The sequence below is a fragment of the Biomphalaria glabrata genome, chromosome 5 (assembly GCF_947242115.1).
Source record: "Biomphalaria glabrata chromosome 5, xgBioGlab47.1, whole genome shotgun sequence".
Taxonomy (NCBI): domain Eukaryota; kingdom Metazoa; phylum Mollusca; class Gastropoda; family Planorbidae; genus Biomphalaria; species Biomphalaria glabrata.
The window spans coordinates 22,550,625-22,567,522 of NC_074715.1; the positions used below are offsets into that span (position 1 = coordinate 22,550,625).

Sequence of the window (16,898 nt, forward strand, 5' to 3'; positions counted from 1 at the left end):
AGTGCCCTTAAGCTGTTATACATGTAACTGTATTTTGTTAGTTTCTTTTTTTTTTTAATTTGCTGAACATACCCGTACTATAAACAAGATTTTCAAACACAAAGGGTTCACCCATGGGTCATCTGTTTGCTGGACAAAGAGGCAAGTTTCAATATTTTTAGCAGAAAATCAGATGCTATTAAGTACAACTTCAATCCTACCTCTCTTTCTCTCTCCTTACAAATTGGCATGTGCAGGATGAAAGCGTTTCTCACACGATTGGTTTGTTAGGTTGGCTTACATCATTATTACATTGTTAATATTCACAGTATTCAATGAACTGATTGTTATGAAGATATAGTTAGCCTGGTCTAAGGAATGTGTTTAAATATATTAATTGGTGGTTGACCCAAAGGATTCATGGCCTTGGTAAGAGTCCTTACTTTAGATATTTGGTCTTCATGGACTGAAGTACACTACCAATAAATACCAGTAAAAACTGCCTATTAACACTTTTTTAAATAAATCAATTCCTCCTTTATAAAGATGAAGGTGGTCTATCATTTCTCTTTCTATTTATCTTGTATGTAGTGCTTCAACATTGTAACGAGTCCTTTCAGTGAGCATTACACAATCAAGTTCTATTATCAGTCCAATTATTGGTTTCTTCATAAGACAGTGCACAAAATGTACATCTATTTATTAATCCAACTTTATTATTGAATAAAATGAAATATCTCAGTCATGTAGGGTGATTCCAGGTGAAACATGTGTAATAAAAGATGTAAATCAAATTTAATTTTAAGATGATTAGTGGGTATATTTTGAAAAATTATAGTGGTCAAACCGTAGTCTTCCATGTGTGGCCAAAATGGTAGTGTTTTTTTTTCTCAAAGATACATATAAAATGTCAAATTTCAAGGAAAATCTTTAGATCGTTTCGGTCCACACATGACCTATGAGTTTGCAAAGTAAGAGCTGGAATTGTAATAAGGGTATTTGGTAAATTGTAAGTAGCAGAAGATATCGTTTGGTAATCTATATACATGTTTTTATTTGTAACTGTTTCGCATAGCCACAGAAAATACTTCATTCTTCATTGTTCTTCAGACTTAAAGACAAGCCTTATTATACAAAATCATCTCTTTTTCTTTATTAACCCCCCCTCCTTCCACCATTTTTCTATAAACACGTTTTAAAAATGTATCTTTATGAAAAAAAAAGTGGCTTGAATATTTCATTTAAAAAAGAAACTGCAAAATGAAATTGGATATTCAATCTTTCTAGTTGTTGAGGTCCAAACATGACAAAACCACACAAAACTAATAGTGGCTTTTCCCCTTTGAAGGACACTAACAAAATTAGTCGCTTTGGTATACACTAAATTTATAGAGGACTATTTAAATGCCTCATTTGAAGGGAGTTTATTTCTAAACAATGTTTTCAATATTTGAGAAACATGGTGTCATGATTTGTGATTCAAATTACATAAATGTGAAAATATTTACAGTAGGAATAGTGTCTAATCAAAAAACAAAATTAAAGTATGCTAGCTGCATACCATTAAGACTATGTAGAACTGCTGTAAAATCTAGTAAGAATGAAGTCACTGAAGCATTGGTCAAATGACAAAGATATTTATTTGAGTGTACACATCATATACAGTTGTTGGACAAAGAAATCACAGACTAATTGATGCCTTCATCAAGAAATGGATTCTTACAAATATTTGTACAATAATAGTTTAAAAACAAATACAATTTTCTTGAACTAAATAAAATCAATTAAAACTTTGAAACCATTAGAACATGATTACAATTTACATTTAGAATAATGAAAAGATATGTAAGAGTGGAACATTGCAATACCTAAACAGAAACAAGATGACCTTGAACTATCTTGTTATTCCAAAAGATCACAGGTGTACTCTGGAACTGAACTCCTAACAATGATGACAGAGCCAAATTAAAAAAAAAAGGATTGATTATTCATGTGACTACTGATACCACTACAATGAAGTTAAGAAACCAAAGTAAAAAAAGTTGAACAAATCTAGATAGCTCTATTTACAAGACAATTCTTGAGCTATACAAGTTCATTTGGTAGTTAAACCACTTTCTGTTTTTAGGCTTTTAATTATGTACACAGGAAACAATTACATTCACCATTACCCTGTTATAAAATTTGTTTTGCCACACTGTTCCATGTTTTGAATGATGATATTATAATAGTTATGAATGAAAAAAAAAATATTATAAAAATTGCACATCACATGTCTCTCTAGTTATGCTGGATGACTTTATCTTAGGACTAATGTTAACAGTGAAACACCATATTTCCTCACATTTTAAGTAGGAGGTACACAAGTTTTGAAGGGCTTGGTGTTGTGAGTAGATTATGGTCAGGAAATAAAGTTTCTCCAAAGAAGACTATACATCGATTATACATCTATTATACAAGTGAGAACATTCATACCAACTCTCACTGGTGCCATTTTTTATTTTGCATGAAAATAAATTATACAGTTTATATTTTTCAAACCACAGCAAAATTACATCAAGTCACAAAACTAATTTGGTTTATTGCTTCACTTCATGTATCTACAGGACTTGTGCATACACATTTCAAACTCCAACTGTCAAGAAGTTTGTTTTTTATCAAAAGTCCTTAAAAATATTTACTCAACTGGCTTAAACATAGCAATGTTATTTAGTCTAATGAGAGTTTCCTACCTAAGTTCATTTATATCAGTAAATCATTCTATTTATCAGCACAATCTCCCAATACAAGATTCAAATGAAGACTTCAAAACATTTCTGCACTACCAAATATTCCACAAGAAAGAACATTCTTGTTTCTCTACATTTGGATGGCTAGAATGACACTACCAAATATTCCACAAGAAAGAACATTCTTGTTTTTCTACATTTGGATGGCTAGAATGACACTACCAAATATTCCACAAGAAAGAGCATTCTTGTTTCTCTACATTTGGATGGCTAGAATGACACTACCAAATATTCCACAAGAAAGAACATTCTTGTTTCTCTACATTTGGATGGCTAGAAGTAGAGAAGAACAAAAGCTGGAGACAAAATACTCCTTTCAAAAAAAAAAAATATTTTCTTGAAAACCACAAAAAAAAAAAAAAAAAATTAAAGTGGGCCCCAACTCTGACAGTTTATATACATTTGAATGTAATAAAATTAGTCATAAGAAATAATTCCTCCTGTAGGCAGTCTTTCCTTGTACACTGTCTGACAAAACCCTCAAAGTCTACAGCAAACATTACATTTATTTATCTTAGTACTTGATTCTTGCAACACCACAAACTTCAGGAAAAAAAAGTTACATTTTGAGATTTCATGAATATCAATCTATTGAACACAAAATGTAGTTATCATTTAGTGTCCATCTCTCATCTTATAGTGAAATTTTTTTTTTTTAAATATTTATTTTGAGAGAAATAATATACAAATACAAAATAAAAAAAAATTTAAATAAAAACAGAAAAAGTAATAGCTCTTTGGAACAATATTTAATGTTAAATAAACAGAGCATGTGTTTATTGATAGATGTTTATGTTAAATAAACAGAGCATGTGTTTATTGATAAATGTTTATGCTAAATAAACAGAGCATGCACTACATTATGTCCAATAAAATATTTCTGATTTGACAATCAAACATGAGTTAACAAAGTAGTCTCTCATTAAATGCTAAAATAAGAACATTCAAAACTCCATTTCTTGACAGTATCTTACTGGTTTGCCCTTGCATTCTTCAAGCTTATCCATAATTTCTTGACAGATGGTCATTACCTTGGGGTCAACTGTTCTAGATGTCATAAGTCTCTGAATGTGTTCATGACCACCTTCATTACTTAACAAGGTCAGATAACGCTTACCTGGCAAAATACAAAGCATCCAATTCTAAATCTTAGAACATTCACTCTTACAAATGGAAATATGTAATGATGAAAAAAAAAAAAGAAAAGGTTTTTAATGATAATGGCCTTTGGGGCATGACTTTTATCCTTTTACCATCACAGAGAAGATACAATTCACCCATCACAAAAACAGGCAAGACTTTTTGGTTCCTTTAGCTATTTCATTATAGAATAAAAGCCAACTTCCTCAGGTAAGCTCCAGTTGTAGTGTTTAAGTGAGATTTTATAGTGGAGGTACATTTTGAACACAGCATCTTCTCTACGTTTAAGTTGTTTTTTTTTTAAGCAAATAAAAAAAACAAAATGCACTGTAGAGGCAATATAATAAAAACCCATATGAAAATAAAGAGAAGAGGATTGGGGGAGATTTTGAACTAAACAGACCAAGCAAAAGAGATTTAAAACTCAATTTGATGGTGCTAACAAGTTTATACAAAATTATGTTTCAACTTTTGAAATACAAAATGTATCTCCACACTTCCTCTCTGTGATGTACACTGGATACACCAAAAAACTAGCTATTGATCTCCCACTGATGGAAATCCTACACTCTTAAGCGAGCAATTCTTGTATGTATGTATGTATATATATTTATATATATTAATTTTATTTCCAAAAAGGCTCTAACGATTTTCTTTAAAATTTCACGGTATGTGCATAAAAGTGAGAAAAAAATTCTCAACTCATTGGCCACATCGGGAAAACTCGAAGTCGACCGTTACATCGGTTTGAAAATGGCTCATTATCGAAAAATTAATTTTGGCTAGAATGTTTTATGAATGAAATTTTCTATATGACGTCAATGGGAAAAAAAACTTGACACTGCTTAGTCACTAGGCTCACAGCAGTACACTAAGACATTTCTTCGCAAACAAGAAAAAGTTTTAAAGATTCAATTGGCGTAATTAAACATTTGCGCACCATCTTATTGTACATTGATCCATTATGAAACTATGGAAGAAAAATAATGAAATTAAATATCTTTATGTATGATTAAATATTGTGTTTTAAAGGCTTTAAAAATTGTTTACACTTTAATTGCGCACAACCGTAGGTAGCTTTTACTTTGTTATTATTTTGCTGGTGAATTATTGCAATGTGTTTAAGCTTCGAAGTCTACTGTCCCATACCAAAACATAGGAAATGGTCGTAACACAGCTATCTATGCCTTACTTGCACAACCAGGGAGGCCCTAACATTTGCGGGGCCGTATGTGAAATGGATTGCGCGCGGACCAGTAAGGGTAGGGATAAGGATAATAAGTGAAAATTAAGATTTTGTATTAGAAAATAAATTCATATTTGCATTACATTTTTATTAAATGAAAGCTGACGATGCCGTTTTTTTTATATCACCCGTAGGACTGGCATATACCATATTGATTGACACCCCAAAATGACAATTTTGTCTTTTTAAGGACATTTTTATGAGTTTCAGGAGATTTCCAGGAGCTCCTCGAAAACAAGGAGACCACGTGAACCCTATAATAAATTATAATGGTTTAATTTAATAATTTACACCTAGAATTAGCGTGGGGCTTTTGAACCTTCGGTGTCCACTGCGGCAGCATGATATCCAGCTCGCGGTCAACAAATTTTCATCACGCTGCTGCTTTTTTTGCTTAACCTATAAACCTCAGTAAAACAGAAGTCATGTTCCAGAAGTCACCCAATAAAACGCCCAAAGATCACCACGCATAGACATCTCTTAAAGTGGTAGATAACTTCACATTATCTGGAAAGCATAGTATCAAATGACGCATTGCTTTAAAGAGAGGTTGATCAGGGATAGTCGTGCTTTTGGACGCCTCCAAGCGAGAGTTTGGCGAGATAAATCTCTACGCCTGTCTACCAAAATCAGTGTCAACCAATGATTCTCTCAACTTCTCTATGTGGATCTGAGACATGAGTACTTTATAGAAAGCAACTAAGACTTCTTGAACGACTTCACCAAAGACAGCAATACAATCAGCGATATTCTTGCAAAATGGTATGAACTTCTTATAATCTGACAGTCACGCTCTGCAGGGCACTTATTCCGTATGGGGGACAAACATATTTTTGGCAATCTTTTTTTTTAATAAGCTGAAAAGTTATCAGAGTAAAAGAGATGCCTCACAATAACGCTTCTTTAGAATACTTACGCGATTTTTTTTGTCTCTTAGGAAAAAATGTGCGATTTTACTTTGTTACTAGGTGCATGTTTTACACTATAACGTAGAAATTTTGCATCACTTGATGATTCTTACTAAAGCCATAATAATAAGGCTTGTCTTCAAGTCCGAAGATTAGCGAGGAATGCAGTATTTCCAGTGGCTGCCACATCCAGAGCAAGCATAACCATTGTCCGCAGGTGGTTGATTTAGATTTTCTTTTCGCCATCTGTGTTTGTCCTCGGCAGCAGATTTTCTTTTGGTCTCAAATGTGTATCCCGCGGCCTTCGTGAGTGATCTCCAGCTGTCTTATTCGGAGGCAGCATACAACCAGGTGCTCTCTTCTATGTCAGCCAAGGAAAGTTGATGCCTAAGCTGGTCTTAGAAGCGTTTCAGTGGGGCGCCTCTTTTACGTCGACCACCTTTTAGCTCACCAAAAAAAGACTGCCTTTGGCATATGTTCGTCTCCCATACGGGATACGTGCAACTGTCGGACCATAAGAAGTCCCTCTATACTGTCCATACTGGCATTAACAAGGACATAGTTGTTTGTAGTGTGGTCCTGCCACCGTATGTCCATGATGGAGCGCAAGCATCTTTGGTGAAAGCACTCAAGAAGTCTTAGTTGTTTTCTGTAAAGTGTCCATGTCTTAGAGCCATAATGAATATATTAATTGCAATATTAAATGTCAGAAAGTAACCATTTTAGAAGTTACACTGCAAAGACTTTCTTCCAAGCCTATAAAAGCCCAATAGTTTTACGCGAAAGAAGCAATGTAAAACGTTAAGACGTAAGCTGTGGTTTTCTATAGGCCTACTGTTGGGGGGACTTTCTATTCTAATCGCCATGTACAATTACATTGAGAACTGACAGAACGAAAAAACAACTCCTCGGATTGATAGCCTTTACCCGATCGTTAATTTTTGTAATTACAACAATATTCCCAAAATAACTTCGGGTATATATCCTTCCTTAACAAATTATTCATCCGAGCGAGGCTCGGTTACCTGATATTCTCTACTTAATGTAAATTTCATTGTTACAATATTTGTTATGTTAATGCCTTTATATAACAATATTCCTTAGTAATTTCCACAAATAATAATAATACACATTTTCTTATTCAGAATATTTTGATCTAGACATTAAAAAATGATATTAATAAAAAAAAGCCTACCATTTTTGGAACAAACATGGTGAATGGCCCAGACAGCCCACAACTGTATTGGAGTGTCTTCACTTTGTAGAAGAGGAAAAAATGGACTGAAAGACCTAAACTCAAAAGAAAATGCAAATCATTTGACAAAAGAAAGTAATAGATTATAAGAATCAGTAGAAAATTCTTATAAATACCATGGACTGTTTCTGAGATGGTATTATAAATGTTTTCAATAAGAAGACTTCTCACTGAACATTCCTGGCTAGAGTATTAGGAAACTATTACTTCTTCTGCTTATTGAATTTACATTAGTAATAAATAAAAAAATACAGTAATTAAACAAATCTTTTTATTTAATAGAAACTTTTTTGGTAATGGAACAGTCCAACACTGGTACTTAAAAGAAGTGATGAAATAAAACTAACCTATAAGCCACCATTTCTGCTTTAGGCTGATCCCAACTAGATACAACAGTTTTCTGAATGCGTGAAAGAAAAATGTCAGTGAATGAAATTATTTTCACCATCAAATATTTTTTTCAATGGACATAATACATGCTACACATTTCAACTAAAAATAAAATTTTCCTTAAAAAAAAATGTATCCTACCAATTCCTCTAGAATATCATATCTGTCAAGACCTGCTATACTTCTCCAAGCTTCATCTCCATCACTACATAAGTGAGCTAGTATTCCAGCTGCAAAATAACTGACATCTATGTGTTCCCCATGTAACATGTGCCTGGAAGTAAAGAAGCATTCAACTCAATCAATGACAATCAACTAATTTGGATGACATCCTAACACATATCTTGTAGTGACAACTGAAGTTTTTAAAAATGTAACCTATATTTAGGAGCCCTGACTACTTAAATGTTGCTAAGTGCCCACAATGATCAACTTTCCCCAAATCCTTTTATTTCATTGTTATTCTGCTTAAATTTCATGCTAGTCTAATACAGATTGTTTTATCATATATCAGTAAGTTTTAGTTCTTTTTTTTTTAAACACAATTCAAGTAAAAATCATCAGCTAGTAGTTAATTGAGCAGACCTGCCTACCAAAAAAAGTCCAAATGCGTAACGCTGATGGTCAAAATGCGTATTTTGGCACCAGAATGCGTAACACTTACGCGATCCACTATTTTGTCATATATATATATATATATATCCAAATGCGTAACGCTGATGGTCAAAATGCGTATTTTGGCACCAGAATGCGTAACACTTACGCGATCCACTATTTTGTCATATATATATATATATATATATATATATATATATATATATATATAAAATATTAGATCTCGATGTCATGATTAGATCTACAATCTAAATCTAGATCAATACGACAATACAATACTATAGAGATGATATCTAGACTAGATCTGGATCTAGATCTATGTCTATATAATTTATAATGAATATAATCTACTAATCTACTCTAGATCTGGGCTCAAGTGTTACCGATGCCGTGGATCTATTTCTGTATAACAAGTTATCTAGATCTAGAATCCAGATCTAGATATAGACTCGATATCTACAATGTCACTCAATGTGTTTTGAATCAATAGCACTTCGATATTTTTTTCTATACAAATGAATACGTTAATTTCTACTAATGAACTTACAAAAAAAAAAAAAAAAAAAAAAAAGTCACGTTGGTCACCGTGTGTATCAGCTAACTGACGGTACCAACCCGCCACTCCCTCACTCTCGCGTTCTTCATTTTTAGACTAAATCTAATTGCTATTAAGAACCAATCAACGTATAGATCTGGACACAATGTGTTCCCCCAACTTTTCTGTTCCCCCCCCCTTCCGCCCAACAGGACGGCTTAGCGTGACCTCCGTGACCGCTCGTAGTCAAGAGAGGGGGGAAAAAAAAAAAGGATACGAAATGCGTAACGCTACGGGTTAAATGCGATTTGCATACTGACTGTCATTTTTGGGAGATTTTGCGTAACGAATATGCATTTTGCGTAACGGTAGGCAGGTCTGATTGAGTAATTAGGAATTTGAATAAGATAACGCAGAAACTTACTTTATTAACATTATGAAATCTTCTCTCATTAATTTATATCTTAGTGCTTTGACTTCAGCAATGTTGTTCTGGACACACAAAAAAAATATAAGACAACTTTTGAAAAGAGCTTACATAAATGATACTATAAAAATAATGATATTTTATCATAATATGGCTTCAAAATATAACACCATGATCAAACAATTCTATCAACTGACTTACCAACAAACCAAGAATTTTGGTTTCCACTTGAACATGACTTTCTGTTTCTTCTCCATCAGTTAGTTGTAGAAGTTTAATAAACAATTCCAGTCCTCCTTCTGTCAAGAACACGTTACATGTGGATGGTGCTTCATCTGACAACCAACCCAGTGACAATATAGGTCAATATTACCAGTAAAATTAAGATTAAGGCTTAGGCTGCTTTCTTGACTCTAATTAGAAATGTGTTATGATTACATATAAAAACAATCAAACCATAAGTTAGGACCAACTAGATGTATGATCTGTATATCTGTTTATTTTGGTCTCATAATCATAAATTATAATAAGAACTATTTGTGTCAGCAATTGTTGTATAATAGTGATACTCAATTATAAATAAGAGACATTACTGTAAAAAAAAATATAAAATATTTAATTCTAGCATTTAGAGAAATTATTTCAAGTGACTCCTGAATTGTACAAAATTATTGATAGATTAGAGACAGGGTCACTGCAGCGATCGGACCCCATGATGACCTGCTAACTATTGTAAAAAAAACGCAAGCTTAAAATCTATGGCCATATTATAAGATCTGCGGGGCTTGCATAGATCTTCCTTCAGGGTACAGTACCAGGAAAAAGAAGAAGAGGCAGACAGAGAAAGCGATGGGAGAACAACATAAAAGAATGGACGGGCCTACCATTGAAAAAGGTTTTAAACAAGGCAAAAAACAGGTAGGAATAGAGAAAAACGTCTTGCTTGGTGCCCCAATGGTCCAACAGACTAAGGGATAGGTAAAGGTAATTGATATAATTAATTCTTGTGTAATTTACCTGTAAGATTCCACAGAGCACTAAGTGTAAACCTCAGAGTAATATCAAGCTCCCTTATCACAAGCCTTTCTTCTACCAACATTAATAATTTCTTCATATAGCGAGCTTTGGCACCAAGAATTGTTGTCTGTTCCGTTGAAATCTAATAAAATATTTGTTGAAAATCATTAATAAATATTAGTGAAAAAAAAAATGTATATGGGATATTTATTTCATAACTATTTTAAGTTTGAAATAACAGGCCACCTTTGCAGCTAGTATAGAACAGATGGCTACTGACATCCGATTCATTGAAGCATCATCAAACTGACACATACATTCCATGACTAATCTTGAGCATCTGAACCGGTCAAAGTTCTGCAGGAAAAAAAAAAGATGAATATTAGTACAACCAAGTGATCCTTTCAATAGTTTTATTTTCAAATTGAGGACTAAACTTTGTGTCAAAAATGTTACCACTTCTTGTAATATCCTGTCACTGCAAATTGTCAGTAGAGCATTTTTTTGTAGCTGAAATGCAATAGAACAAGACATTTAGTTAGAAAATAGCTCAGTTTTGTATACATCAACACATACATTGACTTTCATTGAGGACAAACTGAGTGACAGACCTGCTGGTGATTAGGAAAATTTTCCATGGCTGTCAATGTGAGGTCTACACATTTAGATAATAGAACTGAATGAATCTTGATCCCAACATCTCCTCTGGTTAAGTTATACAGGCAAGCAGTGGCAGCCATTTGGACAGAAAGCAATTTGGGATGACTTTTCATTGCTGGCAAGACAAGCTGGAGAAAAAGTGAGATGATGCCAATAAAATGTGAAACAAACAAACAGCATTTAATGTAAGCTCTAACACAAACTAAATAGAATCCACTATGTTCATGTAAGCTCTAACACAAACTAAATAGAATCCACTATGTTCATGTAAGCTCTAACACAAACTAAATAGAATCCACTATGTTCATGTAAGCTTTAACACAAACTAAATAGAATCCACTATGTTCATGTAAGCTCTAACACAAACTAAATAGAATCCACTATGTTTATGTATAACGCCTCTTACCTTTATAATGTCTTCTCGTGGTTCTTCTGTACCTTGTGATAAGTTAAAAAGTTTGAACAATGCTTTCTGCATGTATGCACTTCTTGGCAAATAACGACGTAAGGATTCTATTATCTGAGACTCTGTGTACTCTCCTGAAATCTAGAGGATAATTATAAGATCTTTGGTCATATAAAATAAATTATATACATAAGTAAGAACCTTATGAATCATTGTAGAAAATATCAAAAAGTAAAAAAAAACTAATGTACTCTATATCTGTCAATAAATATTTTATTACATTGAAGCATTGTATTCAGAAAAAAACAAACAACTGCTCGTGATATTTTTAAGCTAATGAAATTTCCTTTACCACCTTAAGTTTCATTGTCATCTTTTCAAAACTGCACCCAAGAGAGGAACAAATAAGTTTCAATATCTTCTTTGAATGTTACCAATGATTCTAAAAATTGGACTGCAAACTTTAATACAAGGAGAGATAAATGTTAATGCACAATATCATTTTTTATCCCTAATGTATTCTCAAAAATGAACTCTTTATCAATTCATTTCTCAAAAACTAATAACGATAAAATATCAAATTTAATTTGAATAATTTACACCTAATGACTTGAGTCTAGGATTGAAGTTACATTGAAACAGGAAATTCTCCTTTTCATATTTTACTATCATCCCATGGGCAAATACATAATGTGATTTCAAGCAAACTAACAAAAAATTATTTTTCTTAAAGAATCAAATATCACAGTATATAGGATATATATATATATTAAAAATAGTGCTTTTTAAATGTTGAACATCTTGAATTACTTTATTATAGAATGGTCTTTTCAAACAGAAATAGATGGGGTCTTGTTTTTATGTTTATGAAATTACTGGCAATGTTTAAGAATTTTAATTTTTTATGTTCAAATATGTTCTAATAAAACATGTTTTTTTTCAATAAAAGAACATATATGCATAAAAAAAATAATTAATAAGCTTATTTTTTTAATAATTCAATATTAAGAAATTTTGATAAACTGAATTGATAGATAAAAAAAAGTTTTGAATGGCAAACAAGTTGAACAAAATTTGTTGATGTTACCTTTAAATCTGGTCGATTGCGTAACCAGCTGCTCTCTGGTTGAAACATTTCATATTCAGATATTGATGTTAATGCCAAGCCAAGGAAATTCAACTTTTTGTGCCGATCTAAAAATGATCTAAAGAACAGAGCGAATGTTTTCTAAAATCAAGACCTTTAAAGAATTTTTTTTTTTCTAATTTAGTTGACACATACTACTAAATATTTTAAATTTTTATTAAGACAAAAAAAAAAACAACTTACTCCACAACACAGGGGGCAACATCAGCTGATCCAGATATATCCAAAGAGACTAAATTTGGATTAGCATCACATCTAGATAAATATTCTGGCACTTGGAAACGCTCAGTGGCCACAGAAGTGATAATAGATTCCCTGGTGGCCTCATTGGACACATCTAAATGCACTAAATGAATCAGTTCACTTACAACTCCTATTGGATCAGAGTTTCTGTGTAGCTGTAAATTGTACATACTCAATGATTTCAATCGATTCTTGCACTTCTTAAGTGGAGATATATCATTAATTTCTGTGGATGAAATGTCTAGGACTTCAAGACAAGGTAAATCCTCAGCTATAATTTCAAGTCCATGCCGATTGAATTCAGTAGAACTGACATTTAATGTATGCAGATTCCTTAACTTGGAAAGGGAGACAACCACACAGAACTTTGAGTTATTTAGAAAAGTGTTTCTACTCACATTTAATAACCTGAGATTAGACAGAGTCCACTCCCCCAAACAACCAATGATATCATTGACTGTCACCTCTTTAATGCCAGTTATTTCTAACTGTGACACCCTGTGACCTTTTAGAATTCGCAAGCCTCGACTAGTGACTGGGGCATTATGAATATTTACGTGCCGCAGAGCAGTGACACTGGGATCGAACAGAGAAAGAGACTCGTCATTTAGTTTTCCTTTTTCACTCAAGGTTGATAAGAGTTGATCAGAAAGATTGGCATGGAAACATGTTTCTGGATCCTTAAAAACCATCTTAGTCTGTTTAAAATCAGAGTGGGCAGCAGGCTGCACCTCACACAAAGCAGTCAGATTATCACAAATGAAATCTACACAGCAGCTCTGAAGGCTCATTGGCGTGTCATACATTTTCAGTATGAATCAATGGCCCTGAAGCCCTGTGATGATAATTGACCTCCTGTTAATTAAACAAAAAAAAATCAGGTTTAAATAAAAATGGAAATTATTTTACATTTACTAATATGAAAAACAGTCAAAAGTTAATGTCATTTCAATACTTATCAATTGATAAATCAAAAAATGGTATAATAAAATGAAACATTAGATTAATTTAAAAAATATAAATGATTTCATTCAACTGCATCTAAATTCTAGATCTATATGACAGTAATTCAAATTTGAAAAACCATTGGAATATGATTGGAATCAGAGTTACCCTTTAACCACTAGAACTAAAAGACAAGTAGATCAAGATCTAAATTCTAATCTAATATTAAAAAAAAACTATTATCTAGAGACTAGCCTTAGACTGTCTAGACTTAGACTAGATCTAGTCACTAGTGCTATATATATTTTAGATCTAGATCTACGAATATATACTGTTGTAACTCCAGTGGCGGACTGAAAGGGTTAATGTGTGTGCAGCCTACTGATACACAAGACTCAGGCCAATCACACAGGTCAACAGCTGTCGATAGACAAGGGACAGTACTGCTAGTTCATGCAAATATGACCAGTATTATGGTCATGCGCCCAAAAGCCTTCATGGTCGAGAGACAGTGTGTAAGAAAGGACAGTTGAGTTCATGACAGCAAGGCAATAAGGACAATGTGATACTGTGAGTCCTCGAGAATGTAGCTGTATGAGCTAGAGAGACTTGTAGTGATTAGTTAGGCAGTTCTGTTAAGTACAAGAAAGCATTTGAAGTTAGTGTAGCCAATTGTGTTGAATTGGCTGTCGATGTAATTGTAATTAAAACGCCACATTGTTTATTGAAGTTCTTGTATTCAATGTGCTGTGTTGTGTTAGCAGTGATAGAGAAAATTGTAACAATACTTATTACTATTGTTAATATATATAGATGAAGAGTATAAACTCAAGAGTCTGCTTTATTAACCCTAGACCTAGAATAATCTTAATTCTAGACATAATACATAGAGATCAACTAATTAACTAATTTAGAAAATTATTAAAGATCTAGAATTCTAGAATCTAGATAGATTAATCTATAAGTTAATGTTATGACTATGATAATCTAGTCATTTTTAGACTATAATATAATCTAGTATAATTGTAATATATATATATATATATATTGTTACGAATCTCCCTATCCAGGCTCTCTGCTAATTGCACCAAACGACACCACCAACTTAAAGAACTTGACAACTCTGGGCTTGAAAATAACGTAATAGTTTAATGTCAATAAAAAACCAGCCAATACTGTACAATTGGCAGCACGTAACACAAGACTGTACAAATATCTCTCCACCGTATCAACTCTTGCACTGGTCTCTCTGTCTCGTCTCGGACTTGTACTGAGCCGTTGTAACGAACTGTAGATCGGGAAGTTGTGACTGACTGGTCTCTGATACCTTCGCTCTTTATATAGGGTCCCTGCTGGCCTTCTAGAACCGGACAGAACGTCGCTCGACCATTCTGGGTGGTCAGATGACTACATCCCTCGTGACACTCCTGAGCTCTGTTCACGACGTCGATCCTTCCCGAAGAACCATCATGTTGACACTCGTCTCGGCTGATCGTCGTAACTCGTCATGGTTGACCGCTCGTCTAGCGCTGGCCTGGGGCGATTTGCGTCGGCTGACTACACACACACACCACTACCCCCATCTGTGCCACCACCAGGTTTATAACAATATATATATATATATATATATAGTATTTATAGTCTAGTATAGTTATTTATATATTTAGAGAGATGATTAGACCTAGCTAGAATCTAGATCTATGTCTAGAAATCAATACACTAATACACCTATTATGTATGTCTAAATCTATTCTATATTTCTAGAATCTAGATTAGATCATGATTTAAATTTTTAAATTTTAAATGATAATCTGTAATAGTATTATAATAAATAGTAATACTGTAACTTAACTTTAATTTACTAATCAGTGTATAATCTGTATATATATATATCATAATATATATGGTCTGTATTTAAATTATTATTATATTTCATGAACAACTGTTTAGACTAAATTACTAACTAAATAAATCATTTATAATGACTAGTCTAATGATATGATTATGATCATCATGATCATCTCAAGTCTATCATGACATTTACACATTATTATTATAGAAGACTAGATTGACTAGATCTATATAGATCTATAGATCTAGATCAAGAGTAATCAAGACTCAAGTCAAGACCAGTCAAGACTCAAGTAAATCTCTAGATGATTGTCTGATCTAGAATCATGTAATCATATGAATATATATAATAATATAATGAATATAGATTAATAATATAGATCTATATGATTATATCTCATGATCATCATCTGAATCAAAATTTAAAAATCATGGCTTAGAATTAGTTCAATATCAATGAATATCATAATTATATCATGAATAGATCTCTAGTATTAGATCTAGCATAATCTAGAATTCTAGATCTAGAATCTAGACTAGTTACCTAATAAAACTAATCATCTAGAATTTAGTAGAATCTGCCTTATCTGGATCTAGATTTCTAGATGGACTAGAATCACTAGATCTAGAATAATCTAGTATAGATCTAGAGATAGTAGAGTCATAGAGACTAGTCACTCTAGAGTGTGACTGGAGTCACAGTCTAGACTAGTTTTAAGTTTAGTAGTTGGCTTGCAAGGCAGTATTATTTATAGTATAGACTATTGACTATATTATATAGACTGAGTATAAGTATAGATTGGTCTAGGGACTCTAGATCTCATCTAGGATCTACTATTAAGTCATAATTATAATATTATTATTATTATAACTATAACTCAAATAAGATAAGTTTAAATTTAGATCTATACATAATAAAAGTAAAAGGCTAACTTACAAACTTAAACTAACTAGAATCTAGATCTAGATCTATTCTAGATCTAGATTTAAATTTAGAAACTAAAAGTAAAACACTAAAATCACTACTAGAGTGGTCTAGACTGTAGTCTAGAGTCTAAAACTAAAAGTAAATTCATCAAAATGATCAAATTGAGTAAAAAGTTGTTAGATTTACTGACCACAGATGAGCTGTGTGTAATAACACGTTAAAAAAGTAGATGAATTGTTCTTTTTTTAAATTTATTTAATAAAAGCTTAAAATAAGTATGCACCGATCATACAGATAATTTTCACAGAGCAGATTATCATCATTATGTTTAAAGGATTAATAATGTCGGCCATTTTGTCTGCACCTGCCCTCTATAATCTATATAGATCTAGTTATTTTTATCCTTTTCTAAACTTA

General features: G+C 32.5%; 1 protein-coding gene across 1 annotated transcript; it reads right to left on the bottom strand.

Moving 5' to 3' along the window:
• Nucleotides 1-1,602: 1,602 nt before the first annotated feature.
• On the bottom strand, nucleotides 1,603-16,858 carry LOC106074737 (protein zyg-11 homolog B-like). The gene is made up of 14 exons (XM_056028377.1): nucleotides 16,672-16,858; nucleotides 12,698-13,612; nucleotides 12,455-12,572; nucleotides 11,368-11,508; nucleotides 10,913-11,089; nucleotides 10,758-10,811; nucleotides 10,548-10,658; nucleotides 10,302-10,443; nucleotides 9,486-9,619; nucleotides 9,282-9,349; nucleotides 7,849-7,981; nucleotides 7,665-7,717; nucleotides 7,258-7,352; nucleotides 1,603-3,885 (listed from the first exon to the last, which is right to left on the bottom strand). The coding sequence occupies exons 2-14, from the start codon at nucleotides 13,561-13,563 to the stop codon at nucleotides 3,713-3,715; spliced, it is 2,265 nt and encodes a 754-aa protein (XP_055884352.1). The 5' UTR covers nucleotides 13,564-13,612; nucleotides 16,672-16,858; the 3' UTR covers nucleotides 1,603-3,712.
• Nucleotides 16,859-16,898: the final 40 nt, after the last annotated feature.

Excerpts from the sequence above, each read along its gene's own strand:
- LOC106074737 (XM_056028377.1), bottom strand. The coding sequence starts at position 13,563 with ATGTATGACACGCCAATGAGCCTTCAGAGCTGCTGTGTAGATTTCATT. Across the intron at positions 10,659-10,757 it reads ACAGGATATTACAAGAAGTG|AACTTTGACCGGTTCAGATG; the intron begins GTAACATTTTTG and ends TTTTTCCTGCAG. Across the intron at positions 3,886-7,257 it reads CCATGTTTGTTCCAAAAATG|GTAAGCGTTATCTGACCTTG; the intron begins GTAGGCTTTTTT and ends GTATTTTGCCAG.